Here is a 20,877-nt window from a genome sequence, read left to right on the forward strand (position 1 = left end):
GAGGGTGCCAGGTGGCAGCTGCTTAAGCGTAGGATACAGCACCTTGTCGTAACCTGCAGCCTTCTTAGGGTTTAGATTATGAACTTGGATATCCACTTCCTCCCCAGTAATGGTGTCTATGGCATAACCTGCTGCCTTGTCCACAATAAATAAAGCTAATCTTTGCTGCATTTATGAGTGTGCTCCACGTCAATCACATCCTCTACTGGCCTGAAGTCATCTACAGATGTGTCAGCCAAAACACTAATCTTGGTGTCAGGTTAACAGACAACTTGTTTGTCGACTTGGAGGGGAGGAAATGCACTGCCATTTCCTTAGGAACTGTTTTGTAGTTATCCAGGTAATGCCACTGTCATGTCAAAGTGTGGCCACCTTGCCTGCCCAGTGTCTGTTTCTGTGGTTTTCCACTGGCAACTTTATCTCATGCCACAGCTTGGCCACCTTGCCTGCCCTGTCTCTGTTGCTGTGGTTTTCCATTGCCACCTTCAGCTCATGCTGCAGCTGATTGAAGTGGTGTTTTGTGATAGGGTACCTCATTAACTGCATTCACAGAAAATTCTATTTGTTGTGTTTTATTGCTTTTGGTACCTCAGAGGGCAGCTGGCACCATCGATTACTTACCCTGTGTAGCCCCTGGAAATAGCAGCATCTACTGCTTCAGCTTTAAGTCAGTTAGCTGCCTTATAGTTGCATCAGCACTGACAACATTTGGATCTGGCACAGCATCGAGCCAGTCTTGCAGGCTCTCCCAGTCCACCTTGCCTAGCTCACTGCACTGTTTTGGTGGCTCTACATCATTGATTTCCACACTGAAGATGACTGGGAGATGGTCTGCTGGCAGAGCACGCATCATCATTGCGATAATGAGGTGTCTAACACCCCTCAGCACCACTACATCCAGCATATCTCATGGCCATTATTGTTGGGACAGATAGTGGAGTCATATGACCCCAGGCCGGCCACGGTGGTCTCGCGGTTCTAGGCGCGCAGTCCGGAACCGTGCGACTGCTACGGTCGCAGGTTCGAATCCTGCCTCGGGCATGGATGTGTGTGATGTCCTTAGGTTAGTTAGGTTTAAGTAGTTCTAAGTTCTAGGGGACTGATGACCACAGCCGTTAAGTCCCATAGTGCTCAGAGCCATGGCCATATGCCCCCAGGATTGCTGCATTATGCTGCCTAACCACACACAGCAGGTGGCATCCACTGATATTTGTGATGCTAGAATTCCATTCAGAGTGTTTGGCTTTGAAGTCCCCTGGGTCAAAAAGTTTGAAACATAGAGACATAAATGCCTCAAAGTCTGCTGGATCTAGGAACCTCATGGTGGCTGCTATGCAGGCACAAAGGTAATTTAGCCTGACAATGTTGATACTGCAATGACAGTGGCTTCAACCGTTCTGAATTGTGGCAGCTGCACTACAGCGTGCTTGAAGGAGGTCTTTATGTAAATAGCCATACTTCCTCCTGCAGTCAGCCTATTTGCATAGTGGCACTTATACTTGCCCACTCACATGAAAACACCAGGCTTAAGGTGAGTTTCTGAGACTTGCCACACGCTGAGTGCTTTGTCTCACAAGACCTGCTGAAATTTCCCAGCCTGTGTTCTTATGAAGTTTGCATGCTAGGCTCAAACTGTTAACCCAAGTGTGGTTCATCAGTAGGGGAGACGGTATATAGAGCACATATGCAGCACATTCTTGAGTATAGCTTTAGTGTTTGGGATCCTCTCATTAAAGGACAGCATCCAAGCATTTCATAAATGTGCTGCTAGATTTGTTGCCAGTAGATTTGATCCTTATGCAAGTGCTACAGAGATACTGCATGAACTCAAATTGGAACTGCTGGAGGGAAAGCAATGTTCTTGTCATGGAACCCTACTGAGAAAATTTAGACATGGCTGACTGTAGAACAATACTATTGCTGTCACTGTAGACTTTGTTAAGGACCATGAGGAGCCATCTACATCTACATCTACATCTACATTGATACTCCGCAAGCCACCCAACGGTGTGTGGCGGAGGGCACTTTACATGCCACTGTCATTACCTCCCTTTCCTGCTCCAGCCGCATATGGTTCGCGGGAAGAACGACTGTCTGAAAGCCTCCGTGCGCGCTCTAATCTCTCTAATTTTACATTCGTGATCTGCTCGGGAGGTATAAGTAGGGGGAAGCAATATATTCGATACCTCATCCAGAAACGCACCCTCTCGAAACCTGGCGAGCAAGCTACACCGCGATGCAGAGCGCCTCTCTTGCAGAGTCTGCCACTTGAGTTTATTAAACATCTCCGTAACGCTATCACGCTTACCAAATAACCCTGTGACGAAACGCGCCGCTCTTCTTTGGATCTTCTCTATCTCCTCCGTCAGACTGATCTGGTACGGATCCCACACTGATGAGCAATACTCAAGTATAGGTCGAACGAGTGTTTTGAAAGCCACCTCCTTTGATGATGGACTACATTTTCTAAGCACTCTCCCAATGAATCTCAACCTGGTACCCGCCTTACCAACAATTAATTTTATATGATCATTTCACTTCAAATCGTTCCGCACGCATACTCCCAGATATTTTACAGAAGTAACTGCTACCAGTGTTTGTTCCGCTATCATATAATCATACAATAAAGGATCCTTCTTTCTATGTATTCGCAATACATTACAATACCATAAGGACAGTTGGTTTCCCATTCTTTATTTGTGAATGGAACAGGACAGGAAATGACTAATAATGGTACAAAGTACCCTCATCCTTGCACTATGTTGTGGCTTGTGGAATATGTGTGTAGATGTCAATCTAACACACAACCATTCCTTTGTATGGTGTTTATGGTTCATTCTCATACCATTATTTGTGGTAAAATAAACACCATTCATGGATTAGAAATTATGCCTGTTCTGACTGTGTGACTGCTGTCCACAAGGCAGTATGACAGGCTATGATCATGGAACATGTGATCAGCATGTCACCAATCCTTCCAGCCATTATTGCCAGTAGATAAATTGTGTTGATGCTGCTACTTCTTCATTGAAGCAGATCCTCATTTTGCCTCACAAGCAAAAATATTTAAAGACAAATTATAAATCTACAAGAAAGAAAATATACACTCAAGAGAAAGTACTGCAAATTGCTTCAAGTTCCTATCCAAATATCAATATAATGCAGAAAATTAATTAATTTTAGATGCATTTGTCACAAACTATGACACTACACCATCATCATGGGGAAACTTCTGGAAATTCTTTTTCTTCCATTCACTATCAGCTAATATCATGTGATACTAGAAAAATACAACCTAAACAAATAGATATGATGCTAATAAAACTATATTTTGAAATACATGCCTTGACTGTTTATTGCAAATAAACAATAGCTGCCTTACCATGATGTGTTGGCTGGTGGGGCTTGCTGATTGTTCCATCTCTATTCACACAGACATATCCTCCAGGCTGATTACGACATTCCTGTGTCTGGATATCACAAGAATGAACTTCTAGTGCACATTCATCAATGTCTACAAAAGTAAAAAAGAATATTAATTGGATGATTAACAAAATTTTACCATCATTCTTGTCTGCTACACAAGTTGTATAGAATAACAAATGAACTAGAAGTGAGAAATGCCAGAGCAAACAGGTGTAATGAAGGTCTTTTTGTGGTTTAAATTCATATAACATAGAAGTATAAGCAAAAACCATTAACAAAATTACTAACAGAAATTGCATTAAATGGGAAAACATTACTCCAATTAGTGTTATATTTATTGACTAAACTGAACACAGCTGACAATTTTTGAAGTATTTATAAAGAAAAATATGATTCACTTGCTGTACACTATCCCAGAATGCTCCATTAAATGTAACAGATATCATTATGGTATGGAGAATTACATTTTAAGGTATTATGTACTTTTCCTCTTCTTTAGGTGGTACTGTAACTACCAAGAATTGATAATTTGCCTCATAAATGCTTTATATTTCTTGTCATTTAAAAAGTAGTTCTACACTACATACGTTCACTAACATCTTGAACTTTTGGTAGCAAGTCAACTATGGTCTGCAATATACTGTACCAATTTTGTCTCCTACAATTCACTAATTATGAACTGCAGAGTTCAAATATTTGTGGCATTGGTAAATGAGCTATGTAAATCAGTTCCTAAGCTCAGTAGCTTTTATGTATTGACAAATAATCAAAGATGGAATACATTATGTAAATGAAGATAGACTGCTACTCACAAAATAGACTAGATTCTGAGCAGCATGTAGGCAAATAGAAAAATGGAAGAAGTTTGTTTTCCAACAAAACAAAATCTTCTTCACAGTTAAGAAACACACACAACTCACACAGCCAATCTTGTCTGCAGATACTACTAACTCATTGGAGGAATTACAAATCTAGCCTTGTTTAGATACTGTGGAAATGGAAGAGGTGTGGAGTAAGGTTGAGAGGAGCTATTAATGATGGTGCTCAGGTACAGGTGCAAGCAAGGGCACATTAGGAGGAGAAATGACAAGAGGAAAAGGACAAAGTACAGGGCAAATTTAGAGAATACAAGGTAGGAGGAAAAGAGAGTGGTAAGAAAAGGCTACTATGTGTGAGTTGGATGGAATGATGAGTAATAAAGTAAAAGGGGAAATGCGAGCCTGATGTTGGGAAAATGAGGGTGGAATAAGGTGGTGAAAGTTTTCTATCCAGTCCCGTTACAAAACTGTAAGCTGGAAATAAAGCGAAGGTTGTCATATGCTACATACTAAATGAGTACCAATACTCAAAACCAGTACATCAAGTAACAGGTACAGGTCATAGCATGTGTAGCAATATGATGAGGTGAGAAGCACTTCATATACCACAGAACAAAATGATACTTGCCACTGTGCAGGTGGCATGTGACATGCCAGCTCTCCCCCTGCCAGCTGGCAGCAGAAGCTGCCACAATATCAAGGTATTTATCCCAGTGTCACTATCGATATCGACTGTAGACAGGGATACTAAACCCTTCTCCTCTAAAAATCAGCATGTAGGGCCAATAATGGTAGTGTTTGTTCTGTTGCTGGCAGAAAAAGGTGGAGGAAGGTGGGGTGGCATGGTAGTTTCTTGGCTTCTTGCCAAGGGATTGAGCAAAACATCCTCATCCGGACTGTCCAACTCAGACGTCCCAGATTGGTACTATGGGGAGATGGAGCTGGCAGCATGTCAGAGGCAGAGTACTACTGGGGCTAGGAGAGGCATAGCTGGTGCAAGTGGTTCCACATCCATGTGCTTCCACACACTGGCCCACTAATTTGCATGCTTTTGAGTGGGGTAAGGAGGGTGCAGACCATAGCAGTGGGTTGGCAGTACAGGTTGCAGCTAATGGAGGTGTCAGGCACCTGGGTCAAATGTGGATGTGCCATTTGCAACAGCAATCATTGCCAGAACTGGTTTTGGTGACAGGGCAGGAGCTCGTGACTGACCACATTGTCAAACAGCTTATGCCCCTTGTAGCCTACAATGAACTCCTGTGTCGCCATGGATGCTGGCCAAATGTACATGCCCAGACACAGGTGCCCTACATGTAGATGACCTGCACTTCATCTAGGCATACTACAAGGGGTGCAGGAGGCCTAGCAGGGTTCAATGAATGCAGCTGTGCAAGATTTTGGCTACATTGGTACCTTTGATAGGGGTGGACCGGTACATGGTGAAGAAGCTGTGGATCGCTTCATGGGCTGAAATGTCCACACCATCTGCTCCACCTCAGCATTGGTGTCTGGGTGAGAGGGGGTGTTGGTCAGATGCTCAGTGCCATTGCAGAAATGGAAAGCCTCAAACTGTGAGGATGTGAAAAGGGAAATGTTGTCAGACACAAGTGTGTGTGATGCTTCCTTGATCACAAAAATTTATAGAATTGCTACCATTTTAATGGTAAAATCTATGAGAAGATACAGTGGAATACTGCATTAGCTAGCAGTAGCTGGTGAGCATGCAGTGTCATCATTTGAGCAGTGACGTTGATTTATTGTGATATGGGCTAGGCTCGCATGGTGTAACCTGCCAACACAGCAGTAATGCATGGCACAGGCAAGACAATTTCTCCATCATCAGTATTTCTGTGGTATTGTTGAGTATGTGATTGGAAGTGGTGCAGTGGCATAATGACTAGCCTGATATCTGGAATAAATAGCTGCAGATTTTGTAGTAGATTAATTCACAGCCCAGCAGTCTACAAAAATGAAGGTACTACACCAGATGAGGAAGTGGCACGAAGCTGCCATAAGCAGCCACCAGTTTGGGTCTCTGTGGTGGTACCAGCTTCCTGCACTGAGTGTACCCTCTGAACTGGCTGCCACAACACAGTAGGCCTTCCCAGCTCACTCCAGCTGCAGCTGTACTTTTGCCCATCTGCAGTGGGTCACATCCCAGGCACAGTAGCCACCTTCTGACAACGGAGTGGTGGGTGCACCTCCTTGCTGTATTCTTTGACTGCCTCTGGAGTTGGCTACATCTGCAGGATTCCTATCTCCATATGCCAGTGATGAAAGTGCTGAGGATCAAACAACAGTGGGTGCATGCAAGACACCAAGTGTAGGTTCCAGTAAAATGAAGTGCGAGCATGCATTGCAACCAACTGGCCGGCTGCTGAGAGCCATCTGGCCAGCTACCATCCCTTTTTTCGTGGGTTGGAGTTACGGTAACCTCCCCGTATTGACACAGTGCTGATGTAACATAGAAAATAAATTACTGATTTTGTCAGCCACTTCCCTTTGGGCCTTCATCGGCCTGCCACCCAGTTTCAAACATCAGCCATTTGACATTCTGACAATGTAGTCAGCCGGGGTTGGCTATAGGCTTAAGAGAGGGCATGGATCATAGCATGGGTGGTCAGTGACAACATCTATGTAACAATGGTATGCACTCTCTCCCATGGTTGATCTGAGTGCTGCCATGGAGAAAAACCTGGTGCTGGGGCCATCTGGTTAAGGGAGCACACACTACAAGAGTGGCATACACATTCAATTTCAGCATGAATAAAGGCCACCATGCCATTCTATGTGCCACTTGGCTAAGACCTTCATGCATATTATCCTCGAATGTGAATGTTGAAGGGGGATGCAGTGCTAGAGGGGGAGGTGGGATGAAGCTCCACCTTTCAGTGTAGTCAGTGGTTTACATTAAGATTCTGTTTGTGATGTAGCGGCACCACTGTTTAGGATAGCAAAAGTTAGTTTTGTGCGATATTTTGGGCACAAGTTACAGCCAAGTGCAGGCCGGATTGCAGTGAGTTACACATACCAGCAGTTGTGAAGGCAAATAGAGGCCACAGGGGCGCAGAACTGCCAGAGAAGGCACACACAGCAGTTTGCACAGTGCAAGCTACAGTCAGAAGGGGCCCACTGGAGCAATTTAGGACTGGTGCGTACGTGACTTGGAGTGGCATGTTAGCAAAACAGGGGTGCACAGCCGAGTATAAATAAAAATTCATTGAAGTGTGACAGCTCTCTTGGATAGTGAGGCGTGTCGCACCACCAGCTTCACACAGCAGCAGATGAGGCACCAATGTTCCAGTCCATGGTGGGTCATTGGTTTGACCCCCTAAGGCCAACACAGGGTCTGTAGCCAGCCAGCCAGCCAGCCAGCAGCAGGACACTCCACGGCTCACTACTGCAGGCAGTCATCCTGGCTTCCAACACATGCCAGTGACAACCGGGCCGAGGGTCGCAGACTCGGCTGTGCATTGCGACCACTTGTCGGCGCCGCATCCTAAGCCACACCAGCGAAGGAACATGGTGTGGACACTGTTTGAACACTGGACAGACTTCCATATGGATGACATGATAATAAGCATTCCTGGTGTAAAGAAACAACTGTCCAAAGTGAAGACAAATAAATCACAAGGTCCCAATGGAATCCTAATTTCGTTATACAAAGAGTATATGCAGCATTGGTCCCTTACATAGCTTGCATTTATCATGAATCTTTCACCCAGTGCAAAGTCTCAAGTGACTGGAAAAATGTGTAGGTGACTAATGTTTACAAAAATGGTGAAAGATTGGACTTGAAAAATTACAGACCAATATTCCTCATGTTGGTTTGCTGCAGAATCCTTGAACATATTCTCAGTTTGAATATAGTAATTTTCATTAAGACCAAGAAGCTTATGTCCAAGAATCAGCATGGTTTTAGAAAGCATCATTGTGTGAAACTCAGCTTGCCCTTTTGTCACATGATATACACTCCTGGAAATGGAAAAAAGAACACATTGACACCGGTGTGTCAGACCCACCATACTTGCTCCGGACACTGCGAGAGGGCTGTACAAGCAATGATCACACGCACGGCACAGCGGACACACCAGGAACCGCGGTGTTGGCCGTCGAATGGCGCTAGCTGCGCAGCATTTGTGCACCGCCGCCGTCAGTGTCAGCCAGTTTGCCGTGGCATACGGAGCTCCATCGCAGTCTTTAACACTGGTAGCATGCCGCGACACCGTGGACGTGAACCGTATGTGCAGTTGACGGACTTTGAGCGAGGGCGTATAGTGGGCATGCGGGAGGCCGGGTGGACGTACCGCCGAATTGCTCAACACGTGGGGCGTGAGGTCTCCACAGTACATCGATGTTGTCGCCAGTGGTCGGCGGAAGGTGCACGTGCCCGTCGACCTGGGACCGGACCGCAGCGACGCACGGATGCACGCCAAGACCGTAGGATCCTACGCAGTGCCGTAGGGGACCGCAGCGCCACTTCCCAGCAAATTAGGGACACTGTCGCTCCTGGGGTATCGGCGAGGACCATTCGCAACCGTCTCCATGAAGCTGGGCTACGGTCCCGCACACCGTTAGGCCGTCTTCCGCTCACGCCCCAACATCGTGCAGCCCGCCTCCAGTGGTGTCGCGACAGGCGTGAATGGAGGGAAGAATGGAGACGTGTCGTCTTCAGCGATGAGAGTCGCTTCTGCCTTGGTGCCAATGATGGTCGTATGCGTGTTTGGCGCCGTGCAGGTGAGCGCCACAATCAGGACTGCATACGACCGAGGCACACAGGGCCAACACCCGGCATCATGGTGTGGGGAGCGATCTCCTACACTGGACGTACACCACTGGTGATCGTCGAGGGGACACTGAATAGTGCACGGTACATCCAAACCGTCATTGAACCCATCGTTCTACCATTCCTAGACCGGCAAGGGAACTTGCTGTTCCAACAGGACAATGCACGTCCGCATGTATCCCGTGCCACCCAACGTGCTCTAGAAGGTGTAAGTCAACTACCCTGGCCAGCAAGATCTCCGGATCTGTCCCCCATTGAGCATGTTTGGGACTGGATGAAGCGTCGTCTCACGCGGTCTGCACGTCCAGCACGAACGCTGGTCCAACTGAGGCGCCAGGTGGAAATGGCATGGCAAGCCGTTCCACAGGACTACATCCAGCATCTCTACGATCGTCTCCATGGGAGAATAGCAGCCTGCATTGCTGCGAAAGGTGGATATACACTGTACTAGTGCCGACATTGTGCATGCTCTGTTGCCTGTGTCTATGTGCCTGTGGTTCTGTCAGTGTGATCATGTGATGTATCTGACCCCAGGAATGTGTCAATAAAGTTTCCCCTTCCTGGGACAATGAATTCACGGTGTTCTTATTTCAATTTCCAGGAGTGTACTAACAACTATGAATGAGGGGCAATAAGCAGATTTCATATTTCTAGACTTCTGTTAAGCATATGACATGGTGCCTCACTGCAGGCTGTTAACAATGCTACAAGCATATGGAATAGGTTTCTAGATATGCAAGTGGCTTAAAGACTTCTTCACTGATAGAAACCAGTATGGTGTCCTGGATGGCAAGTGTTCATCAGAGACAAGGATATCATCACGAGTATCTGAGGGAAGTGTCAAAGGAAAGCTCTTATTTTCTATATACATAAATGAACTGGCACAGTGGGCAGCAATCTGCAGTTGTTTGCTGATGATGTTGTGGTGTGCAGCAAGGTGCAAAGTTGAGTTATTGCAGGAGGGTACAAGACGACTTATGAGGAACCCCTCGAGTGCAAGGTCACAAAAGGCCAATTATGTTCACAGCATTCGAAGCACCACATATTGTCTACCATGAAACCACAATATTGGCTGCTAATGGCAACAGGGGACAGGACTGGAGGTATCCAATGGTGAGCACAGTATGAGGCTACAGTGCCTAGCTGAACTGCTTAATCTATGAGTAACTCTCAACATGGTACAGTGCTTGCAGTGTTGATGCAAAGCAGTGCAATGGCAATGATAAACAAAGCAAACATTCTATTATATCTACAACAACAGTCGCCAAAGTTGACATTTCATCAGAAAGGAACCCAAACAATTTCACAGAGTGAGAAAAAAGTGGCAGATGAAATATTAGTGTTTCTACAGGATGAGTCAGTGGAATGTGTGGTGTTGTATACACTCAACTGTGCGGACAATGTACATGTGGAGTACAATGATGACAATACACACTCAACAAGTAAAAGTGATATTGAAATAGGTGTCAAGCCATTTAGTTCATTGTCCTTGTCCGACAGGGAGCCACAAATCCTGCCTCCATGGAAATGTAGTAAACGACAACTGTTGTTCAAGGAGCAGGTACTAAACATAATTACGTATATGGAAACCCATCCACAGTATAGTAAAAAATATTATGAACTGGTTTTGAATAAGTGTGCAGCAATATGAGTGTGTAATCCATCAGAAAAACTAAGGGAGAGCATGGTGCACTTGCTACAAAAACTGGTGTTTGCACATTTCAAGGATGCTCGATACAATTTAGAGGATGTGCGTGATAGTGACCTACTATGTTATGCACTTCAAATTGTGCACAAGATAAATTATAATGATTTAAATGGAAGCAGTAGATGGTTGCATAACTTCAAACAGCACTACAGAATTGGTAGATATAAGATAAAGAAATTTCAAACAATGGATCAACTTGATGACACATGGCAAACTCCAGAATCGGCACAAAAATTTGTAGATGAGATAAACAAACTTATCCCATCACTCAATAAGGAATTTTTTTTCAGCACCAACAAATTGGGATTTGAAGAGAAAACACATATGGAAGGAACACTCGAAATTAGAGGTAACAAGAACAAGAGAGCTGTATCAAGATCAGCTAACATCATCACTTTAACACATTCATATACAATTACGCTGACTGTTTATCTTGGAAGTAAATTTTCTGGAAAGTTATTTATTGTGCTGCATGAAGTTGAAGGTGCTCTGCCCCCTGTGATTCTGTCTCATGTGCATGACTGCAAGGGCAGTAGGGAATATTTACGCCACGGTAAGCAAGAGTGGGAAAATGGTTGGAAGATAACTACAACTATGGCATTAGCACTGCTTTTGACCAATAGTTGGTCAAAATAACTTGCTTTTCCAATAGTTGGTCAAAATAATTTGCTTTTGATTGATTTCTGGTCTGCATTTAAAAATCATCCTCCTTTAGAGAAAACTATTATTTGAAAAGTGTTTTTTTCCATGCCTATTAAGCATATTATCACAGTATCTACAGCTATGCCTTAAAGGATTTCCAGTTTCATGACAAGTGCCATACAGATTTTCATTTGGTTGCATGCCATCATATTCCATCAGTTCTCATCACCTTGTCACACCAGTCTCTATACGCATTCTTTAAGAGTGGATGCCTAACTCAATGTCTTGCATGGTTTGTAACTCCCAAGGAGTTTGCCTTCAGTATTGATGGTGCGAAGATTCAGGATCATGGTGGCATGCCATTTTTCAGTCAGTGTTCATGGTACAAGTTAATGGTTGGTTTTGAAGATTTCTTAAATGTCAACAATGTCCATTTTGTGATGTGTAATACATACTTCCCACAGAAAGTTGATCTCTGTACCTGCCAGACACTCATTTCCTAGTGCCCTCATGATGCACATGGTGAGTAAATGGCAGTTAATATTTTTATGTCATAATTGTTAACACAGACTTTCACATGAGCCTTACTAAAGGTTGAACCTGCAACCTCACACTCAAAGGGTTCCTGGTTAGACAGAATTCCTAGTTGGTGTGATGAATGGCAACTAGCTCTAAACATAGAAAAATGTAAGTTAAAGCAGATGAGTATAAAAAATAAATCCTTAAGGGTTAGATACAGCATTAGTAATATCTTGCTTCCCGCAGTCATATTGTTTAAGTATCTGGGCATAATCTTGCAAAGTGATATGAAATGGAACAAGCATCTGAAGATTTTGCTAGGGAAGGCAAATAGTCAACTTCGTTTTACTGGGAGAATTTTGAGAAAGTATGGCTCATCTGTAACAGATACCTCATATATGATGCTACTGTGACCTATTCATGAGTACTGCTCCAGTGTTCCAGATCCGTACCAAGTCAGATTAAAGGAAGACATAGAAGCAATTCAAAGGTGGGCTGCCAGGTCTGTTACTGGTAGGTTTGAGCAACATGATAGTGTTACAGAAATGGTTTGGGAACTCAAATGAGAATCCCTGATGGGAAGGTGGCGTTCTTTTTGAGAAGCACTATTGTGAAAATTTAGCTAAGTGGCATTTGGAGCTGACTGCAGGATGATTCTGCTATTGCATATATATATATATATATATATATATATATATATATATATATATATATATATATTTTGCGTAAGGACCACGAAGATAAGAAACAAGAAATAAGGGCTCATGTGGAGGCATACAGGCAGATATTTTTCCCTCGCTCTATTCATAAGTGGAACAGAAAAGGAAATGCAGAATGACTAGTAGTGGTATAGGGTACCTTCTGTCATATACCATACTGTGGCAGATGTAGAATAAATCAGAAGTCTTTCTTGTATCAACCCTACACTTAACTGAACCATCATTCTAGGTCAGCTACCTGTCTAAATATTCTTACAGTGCATAGCCATAATTAATTCTGTAGCTTTTGTGCCTCTGTATCTTATTTTTTAACCATGGTGCTCATTAAAAAGTACACATCCAGATATACAGTTCAAAATAAGTGTCATCAGTTCTTACCATTGCAGGATTTCCCATCAGCATCCAGCTGGTATCCAGGATAGCAGGTACATTCAACAGCTACTCCTGTATCCAAGCACTTGTGAGCACATGGGTTATTCTGCTTACATCTGTGAAGTCACAATAAAGAGTTTAAAATCAGAAAATTATTGGTGAAGTGAAATATTTGTGTTGTCCACTATGTTACATTGAACGATTTTCAGCACGGAAGATGCGTCCTTTAAAATCATACAAGAAATTCTGTGTCATCTCATGTCTAGGATTACAGACTTGCAACCTGATGATGTGTGGTGGAGTCAAAGATGGAACACTTGCAGCCGGCCGGAGTGGCTGTGCGGTTCTGGGGGCACTACAGTCTGGAGCCGAGCAACCACTACGGTCACAGGTTCGAATCCTGCCTCGGGCATTGATGTGTGTGATGTCCTTAGGTTAGTTAGGTTTAATTAGTTCTAAGTTCTAGGCGACTGATGACCTAAGAAGTTAAGTCGCATAGTGCTCAGAGCCATTTGAACCATGGAACACTTGCAAGAAATACTCGGATGTTGGTATGGGCAGCCTGATTTACCAATAGTTCTAGTTGAAAAGCTGGAGCAAGGCTGTGTGAATTGGTGTTGTCTTCAGCTCTCAATTTAGGTAAACTGTGTTTGTTACTGTGTTAATTTGAAACATCTGGAAAATATTGATTTCCTTATTTATTTACTCACTAATGATTTAGCCTGACCACAGTAGGATCCTAAGGCCCTCTCATACATTTGAGCAGGAACAATGCACACTAAAGATACTACAAAATCTTTCCAACAACAGCTGCTACTACTACTAGAATAACAACTGACACTAACAACAATAGTAAAGGGAATTTAGAATGACATAGATTAGCTTAGCACATTGGAAGTCCTGTTTAGTGTCATCAGAAGTGAAATGGAAGAAGGAGGAGGTGAAGACTGAAATGACAGTGACAATGGCTGTTACAAAAGAACAGAATATGAACAGAGAATTCTGTTGACAAGTGGTAAGGAAAAGTTGTGGCAGAGTGGTGCTGAAGAGAGTGAGCTGGAGAGAATGTGGGAGGAATGGCTATTGTGCTAGACGGTGGACCATTAACTGTCTTTTGAACTTTGCAAGGAATTAATTTCTCTTGTATGTTGAGGAATATGGCTCCAAAGTCTGGTTCCTGATTAGAAAATAATTTAGAGAACATGGCAGTATTATGTTATGGTACACAGAGAATTCTACTTTGTTGAGAATCACTATTTCTGCTGTGCTGCTCATGTAGTAGTGTAACAGTTGAGGACAAATAAGAGGGAAGCAGTGATTGAGAAGATAACACAGCAAACATAAAGTATGATAGTCTCTCTGCTTATCAGCACATGGCCATGATAATTTGCCAGTGTGATATGATCGAAAAAGTGCAAGCCACAAATATATGTTACACAAGCATTCATTGCCAGTTTCAATGAATGGCAGTTTCTGAGAATGTTGACACATCATGAACATATAATGAGAAGGGCAATGGGCCCAATACTGATCCTCATGGGACGTCTGATATGACATCCCTCCAGTGTGAACTTTTTGTTCCAATCATTATACATTATTGGCAAGTTGTAAATTATGAATGGAACCATAATATGGCACTAGAAAAATTTTGACTTGTGAGCAAGTAGAATGAAAAAAGAAATTAATGGAATGAAGAAACCATAGTTCTTATTAAGACGTTTTGTGACCTCAAAAGAACACCTCATGTGGTTTTCATGCAGTACAGCACATTTTTAAATGGTCTTAAATTTCAATAATGGTCTGCACTCAAATAGGAAGGGTTTTGGGAAACAAGTACCAACTTTCTGCCTGCTCCTCTTAGCCAGATACAGTGAGTTTTCAAACATAAGTTACATAATTTGAAGCCATTTAGGAAGAGATATGTTGTTCTATTCTGCAAATGGCCCCTTCACAATTGTTGAAATGTGTGTTGAAAACTGGTGCTATGTGAAGTGCACATGATTCCGTCAATATATAGTTCTCACAGAGCGACTCACCAAATTATGCCATATGAAGGGTACTACAAGATACCTCAATAACTAGGTGCAGTGGTGTAAGAGCATGCATTCAGTATGCTGACAATGCAGAAGACACTGTTCAGGATCTCTGAAACAATGAGTTGCTACACATTACATCACTGACAGGCCTACTAGAGGCACTGACATGATGGTAAAGCTATGGCTGAATCTGTAATGATTACACCTGGCACTTCAAACCTCTTATGACTTAGTGCCCAGGACCACTTCTGTTTCTGCTACATCTTCGAGATGCCAGATATGGTGCACATGTCAGAGAAACTGGTGAGAAACAATGATGATGCAAGGAGAGAAGACCGTCTGCAGTCATGCCTCTAACCCATGCCGCAGTTGAGCAACAGGGCAGATGAATGGCAGACCGGACACCGCAAGAGCAAGGCAGTAGTTATCTAGGCTACAACAAAGTACGACAAACTTTTGACACAACGATGTCAACAGATCATGCATGGGCCACAATCCAAATCAAGACCAGAGAGGAAAACCAATATCAAAGTGAAGTTGTTGGCAAGTAGTCAGTAGTATGATGGAGATAATGATGAATGCTATCAGACAAAGAACACGACTGCCTGAATGGTAAAGGTGATGGAGTACATCACTGGAGATGGGCATAAGTGCTCAATAACAAAGTAAGGGCTGCCATAGTGGTTGAGGATTTGATAGCCTTCTTCATCTGCTGCTTACAAGTCTGGACCAGACATTCAGCTTCCCATTGGAGGAAGGATGGAAAGGAGGAATACAGATCTGTTCGATGCCATTAGTGGCACAGAAGTCCTCGAAGGCAGAAGTCATGAATTGTGGGACACTGTCGGAGACTAATGTGTGGGGCAACCCTCCAATGGCCAAAACTTAGGCCAAGGCAGTAAGAGTAGTCTGGGTCATGGTGGATGCCATGTGTATGACATAGGGGTACTTTGAATAAGCATCCACAATGAGCAGTCACATAGAACTCAAAAATGTGCTTGCAAAATCGATATGAATGTGGTCCCAAGGGAGGCAAGGAGTAGGCCAGGGGGCAAAGGATTGAGGGGCACCATCTGGCGGTGGGTGGATGCTGTGCATCTAGGGACAATCTTCTCAATGTTAGTGTTGATCCCTGGCCAGTACACAGGGGGCTGTGCCAGTGTCTTCATGCAGGACATGCTCCAATGACCCCAGTGATGCAAACTCAATACCCAACAATGCAGTTCCGCCAGAATAACCACTCGATGTGCATCCATCTCAGTAACCGAAAGGATGACACCATCTGCAACTGAGAAGTGGTAAAAAAGCTGTTTTCATTGGCAGATTTCTGTTGTGAAATGACGAGTGAGGTAATAGGGCCAACCATGGATTACATAGCAAAGGTAGGGAGGGATCCTGGTGTGTTGCAGCAGAAACACATATAGCCATAAGGGGAAAACTGTCCAATGGATGTTGATGTTAGACATAGATGTGGAAGCAGAGGACCTCCTGTGAGTGAAATCCAGGTCTGAGCCAGGTGGTATATGGTACAATGCATCAGCATTAGGATGCTGGGCTGTTGGCTAGTACCAGATAGTATAATTGTAAGCACTGAGGAACAATGCCCAGTGCTAGAGGCATTGTGCTGTTCATCATTGGAGATTGGAATGCAGCCTGAATAATGCCACCAATGGCTTGTGAGCCGTAATTAGAGAGAACTGTGTGCCACTCCTCCACAGTGTCACTTAAAGGGGGAAATGATGGAGGACACGATGTGGTGTCAATTGCAAGGGGTGCCAGTCCATGGGGCACAGCAGGCTTTTGCACATGAAGTTTGTCCGCTTAGAGTTCAAGAGACTTTTGTAACATCAGGATGGATTAGCAAGATGGCTGCCGAGTGAGATCACAGGTATTTTCTTCGTCTGCTAAAAAAACTTATTTAAGAGGGAATAGTGTCAAATTTAAATCTCCTTTGTTTTGTATACTTGCTGTTTGTTTCCTTCATCACACAACTGAATATTAGCATTCCAGCAGCACTTGTTCTTGAAAAAACTTGTTCTTTAGCTAAAGTCCTGATAATCGTGATATAACGCAAAATTTTGCATGACATAAACACAAAAAATTCTATTCAAGTCTTCTTGATAGTGCAAAATTCATTTCAAAGAGTCTGATACTAGTTTCATCAGTGTCTATTGTGCAGTAAAAGTGTAATTAAATGTTTCTAAATAGTATTCGTATTGTTTACTAGTTAGATACACTCGATCTAGGCCTAAAATGTTACAGTTATAAAAGTTTAAAAACCTGATCAAACATGCCTGATAATGTAAATTCTCTAAAAGCAAATTAATTACAAATTCATTCTTCTGTTATTGTATCTCTAAATCAGTACAAAAAAAAACAATCACCGCACATAAGACCTTTGTGTTGTTTTTTTTTTTTTTTTGTTTACACACAGCCAATCTCGCATCCTTGACAAATTTAAAACATTCTTTAAACTTAATTATTATTTTGAAACTGACCATGAGTGAGAACTGTGGGAGCTGTTATAGGGTAGTGAGTAGAGAGATTTGTTGCCAATCTTGTAGGAAATATTTTCACTGGGGTGGGGGATGCAGTCAGGCGAATGTTGGGAGAACAGAACAGGCTCTCTCCTAGAACTGCAGAGTATGCAGTACGAACATGTTGTTTGGGGAACAGGAAAGGAAAATCTGTACCCTTCAGGCACAGCTGGAGGAAGCAAGGAAGGAACTCATAAGGATCAAGGGAGATAGAGGGGAGGAGGGTCGTTGGGAACTGGCAGCTGGTACGAGGATAGGAAGAAAGAGAACAAAATCTGACAGTTTTATCATCAACACCAAAAACAGGTATCTACCACTGCCAGAGTTAAGTGGCAAAGAGCCTCAGGGAGAACGAGGAGCAGGAAATGTAGAGCACACTTCAACTGAGGCCAAGAAGCATAGGAATGTACAAACTGTTAGGAAGAAGAAAGTGCTGCTGCTTGGTAGTAGCCATGGGTGAGGTGTAGACCCTCAGTTACAGGAAAGCCCCTTAACAAATATAATAAATGAATCCTTCACATCAGGGACATTTCCAGAGCAGTTAAAACAGGCAAGAGTTTTACCTTTGCTTAAGAAAGGTAATGCAGAAGACATAGAAAATTACTGGCCCATTTCCCTGCTGTCAGCATTCTCAAAAATAATAGAAGCAATTATGAAATACAGATCAATGAATTACCTGAATAAATACAATATTTTAAGTGAATCAGTTTGGTTTCCGAAGTGGCAAAAATATGGAGTCAGCCATAACAGAATTCACAAAAGTTGTATTTGATGCTCTTGATAAAGATGAGTGTGTCACAGGCATATTTTTGGATCTTTCTAAGGCATTTGATACAGTCAATCACAAGATTCTATTAAATAAATTAGAAGCATTAGGAATAAGAGGGGTAGCTAATGACTGGTTTTGACCATACCTAACAGATAGGGTACAAAGAGTAGAGATAACACATACTTCAAATAGATCCAAACATTTAGTAAAACACTTATTAGAACCAAAATACATTAATATAGGGGTTCTGCAAGGTAGCATATTAGGACCAATACTGTTACTGATATATATCAATGACTTTCCCAGTAGGGTTACTCATGGTGAAAAAGTCCTCTTCACTGATGACAGCAATATTTTAGTCACTGAGAAAACAAGAGAACCCCTTGCCGAGAAAGCAAATGAAACTACCAAGGAAGTTTATGACTGGTCAATAAGTAATAAAGTGACATTGCACACAAAGCAAACTAATGCCATGGATTTCAGTTTGAAGAGGAAAAATGACAATGTTAAATGAAATGTAGATGGCAGCTCTATAGACTGTGTAACAAATGCAAAATTTCTAGAAATGAATACTGATTCTCTGTTGAAGTGGTGTGAACACACAAAGTTACTTGCAAACAGAATGTCAGCAGCACGTTATGCCCTTAGAATCCTATCATCAGTGTTTAATACGCAGTGTCTTTTAGTTACATATTATTCTTATGTACACTCAATTCTTAGATATGGCATTCTTTTTTGGGGAACAAATGCACAAAATATGAACCAATTTTCAAACTCCAGAAAAGAGCCATACGAATAATAACCAAAAATACTAGTCGAGCTCATTGTAAAGATCTGTTCAGAACACTGGGGATTTTAACTGCTCCATGTGAATACATTTATCAGTCAGTTGTACACATCAAAAATAACACTGGTAATTACAGCACAAACATCTCTGTCCATGAGCATGCAACAAGAGATAGACTCAACTTACAACTACCAAGAAAAAAAACATAAAACTCAAAACAGCATTTTCTACCAAGGAATAAAACTGTACAATAAATTACCAAAAGAGATTAAAGAAATTGCAAAAATACACTTATTTAAAAAGCAGCTAAAAAGCACCTGTTATGCAATACATTTTATACATTGAAGGATTACTTAGATAAAACAGAGTAGGGGTTTGATAAAAAATGTTATACAAATAAATAAATAACAATAGTACTGATTATAAAATATCCAAAATTCCACATAACACCTTCACTTTATGATTTCTCCTTCTTTTTTCCTTTCTAGAAAGTCTTGCCCCCAAGCTATGCATAGCACAATACTAACACCTCTTCCTCTTTCTGAGCTCAACATCTCCCTCATTATGGAGGGATGCTGACTCAGTTTTCAGGATAGCAAACGGGGAGTTGTGATACAGAAAATGGCCCAGGGATCACAAGTGTGTGTGTGTGTGGGTGTGTGTGTGTGTGTGTGTGTGTGTGTGTGTGTGTGTGTGTATGTGTGAAGTGTTACGAAACAATGTGTGTATAGTGTGTGCAGTGACTGATAGTGAGATATGAGTGAGCAATGTGGCATTACATTATTTAACAAGTTATTTGTAAAAAAAGTATTGTATACCAGGAGTAAATCAATGATTGTCTCTAACTAGAAGTCTGTAAATATACGTGTATACAAATTAGCTTAGTTTAAATTGATCTAAATTTGGAAATACTTTGACATGTCCTATATCCTTGTAAAAAGAGATCTACAGATGAATAAAGCTACTACTACCACTACCACTAATCTCTGTTGGTCCATCACAGCCAGCGGACATTGGCTGGTAAGTACTTTTCAATGTCAATAAACTTCACCAACAGTCACATATTTTATGATATTTTATTTTATTCTGAAAGCAACCAATTTCAGCAATTCATTTTGCCCTCATGTCTTTGTATGAAGCATTTATATGACTGGAATTCACGATATCCAGTGGTTTATGGTGCTATACAATAAGTTTGTTTATTTGGATAAAAGCGTATTGGGCCTGAAGATGGCAAGATGAATTGCTGAAACTGGTTGCTTTCAGAATAAAATAAAATATCTTAAAATATACAGCTGTTGGTGAAGTTTATTGACATTGAAAAAACTTCTGTAACAAGTCTGTCTGTATCTGCTGCTGGTGCATCAGCTGCTGCTTTTGCTCGAGCAGACTAACCAATTTAGCATCCATGCTACAAAACAACTTCCTTTTTCCTCATCACCAATTGCTATATCTGCAAGTACCAGATACTGGTGTTAACATCAGAGAACAGGCAAGAAAAGATGATGACCCAAGGTGGGAAGACCTCCTGCAAAAAAATGGCTCTGAGTACTATGCGACTTAACTTTTGAGGTCATCAGTTGCCTAGAACTTAGAACTAATTAAACCTAACTAACCTAAGGACATCACACACATCCATGCCCGAGGTAGGATTCAAACCTGCGACCGTAGCGGTCGCTCGGTTCCAGACTGTAGCGCCTAGAACTGCACGGCTACTCCGGCTGGCAGACCTCCTGCAGTCAGAACTCAAATCCATGT

General features: G+C 42.3%; 1 protein-coding gene across 5 annotated transcripts in view; it reads right to left on the reverse strand.

The window, feature by feature from the left end:
* LOC124555780 (fibulin-1-like) overlaps positions 1-20,877 on the reverse strand; it is a 630,166-nt gene that overhangs the window by 388,289 nt on the left and 221,000 nt on the right. For all 5 annotated transcript variants that reach the window (XM_047129834.1, XM_047129832.1, XM_047129833.1 and 2 more), the window contains exons 6-7: positions 12,997-13,106; positions 3,383-3,514 (exon numbers count right to left, since the gene is read on the reverse strand). In XM_047129834.1, the coding sequence (XP_046985790.1) occupies positions 3,383-3,514; positions 12,997-13,106 (242 nt within the window). The remainder of the gene's footprint in view (positions 1-3,382; positions 3,515-12,996; positions 13,107-20,877) is intronic.

This window comes from Schistocerca americana, chromosome X (genome assembly GCF_021461395.2).
Source record: "Schistocerca americana isolate TAMUIC-IGC-003095 chromosome X, iqSchAmer2.1, whole genome shotgun sequence".
In the NCBI taxonomy this organism is placed as follows: Eukaryota; Metazoa; Arthropoda; class Insecta; order Orthoptera; family Acrididae; genus Schistocerca; species Schistocerca americana.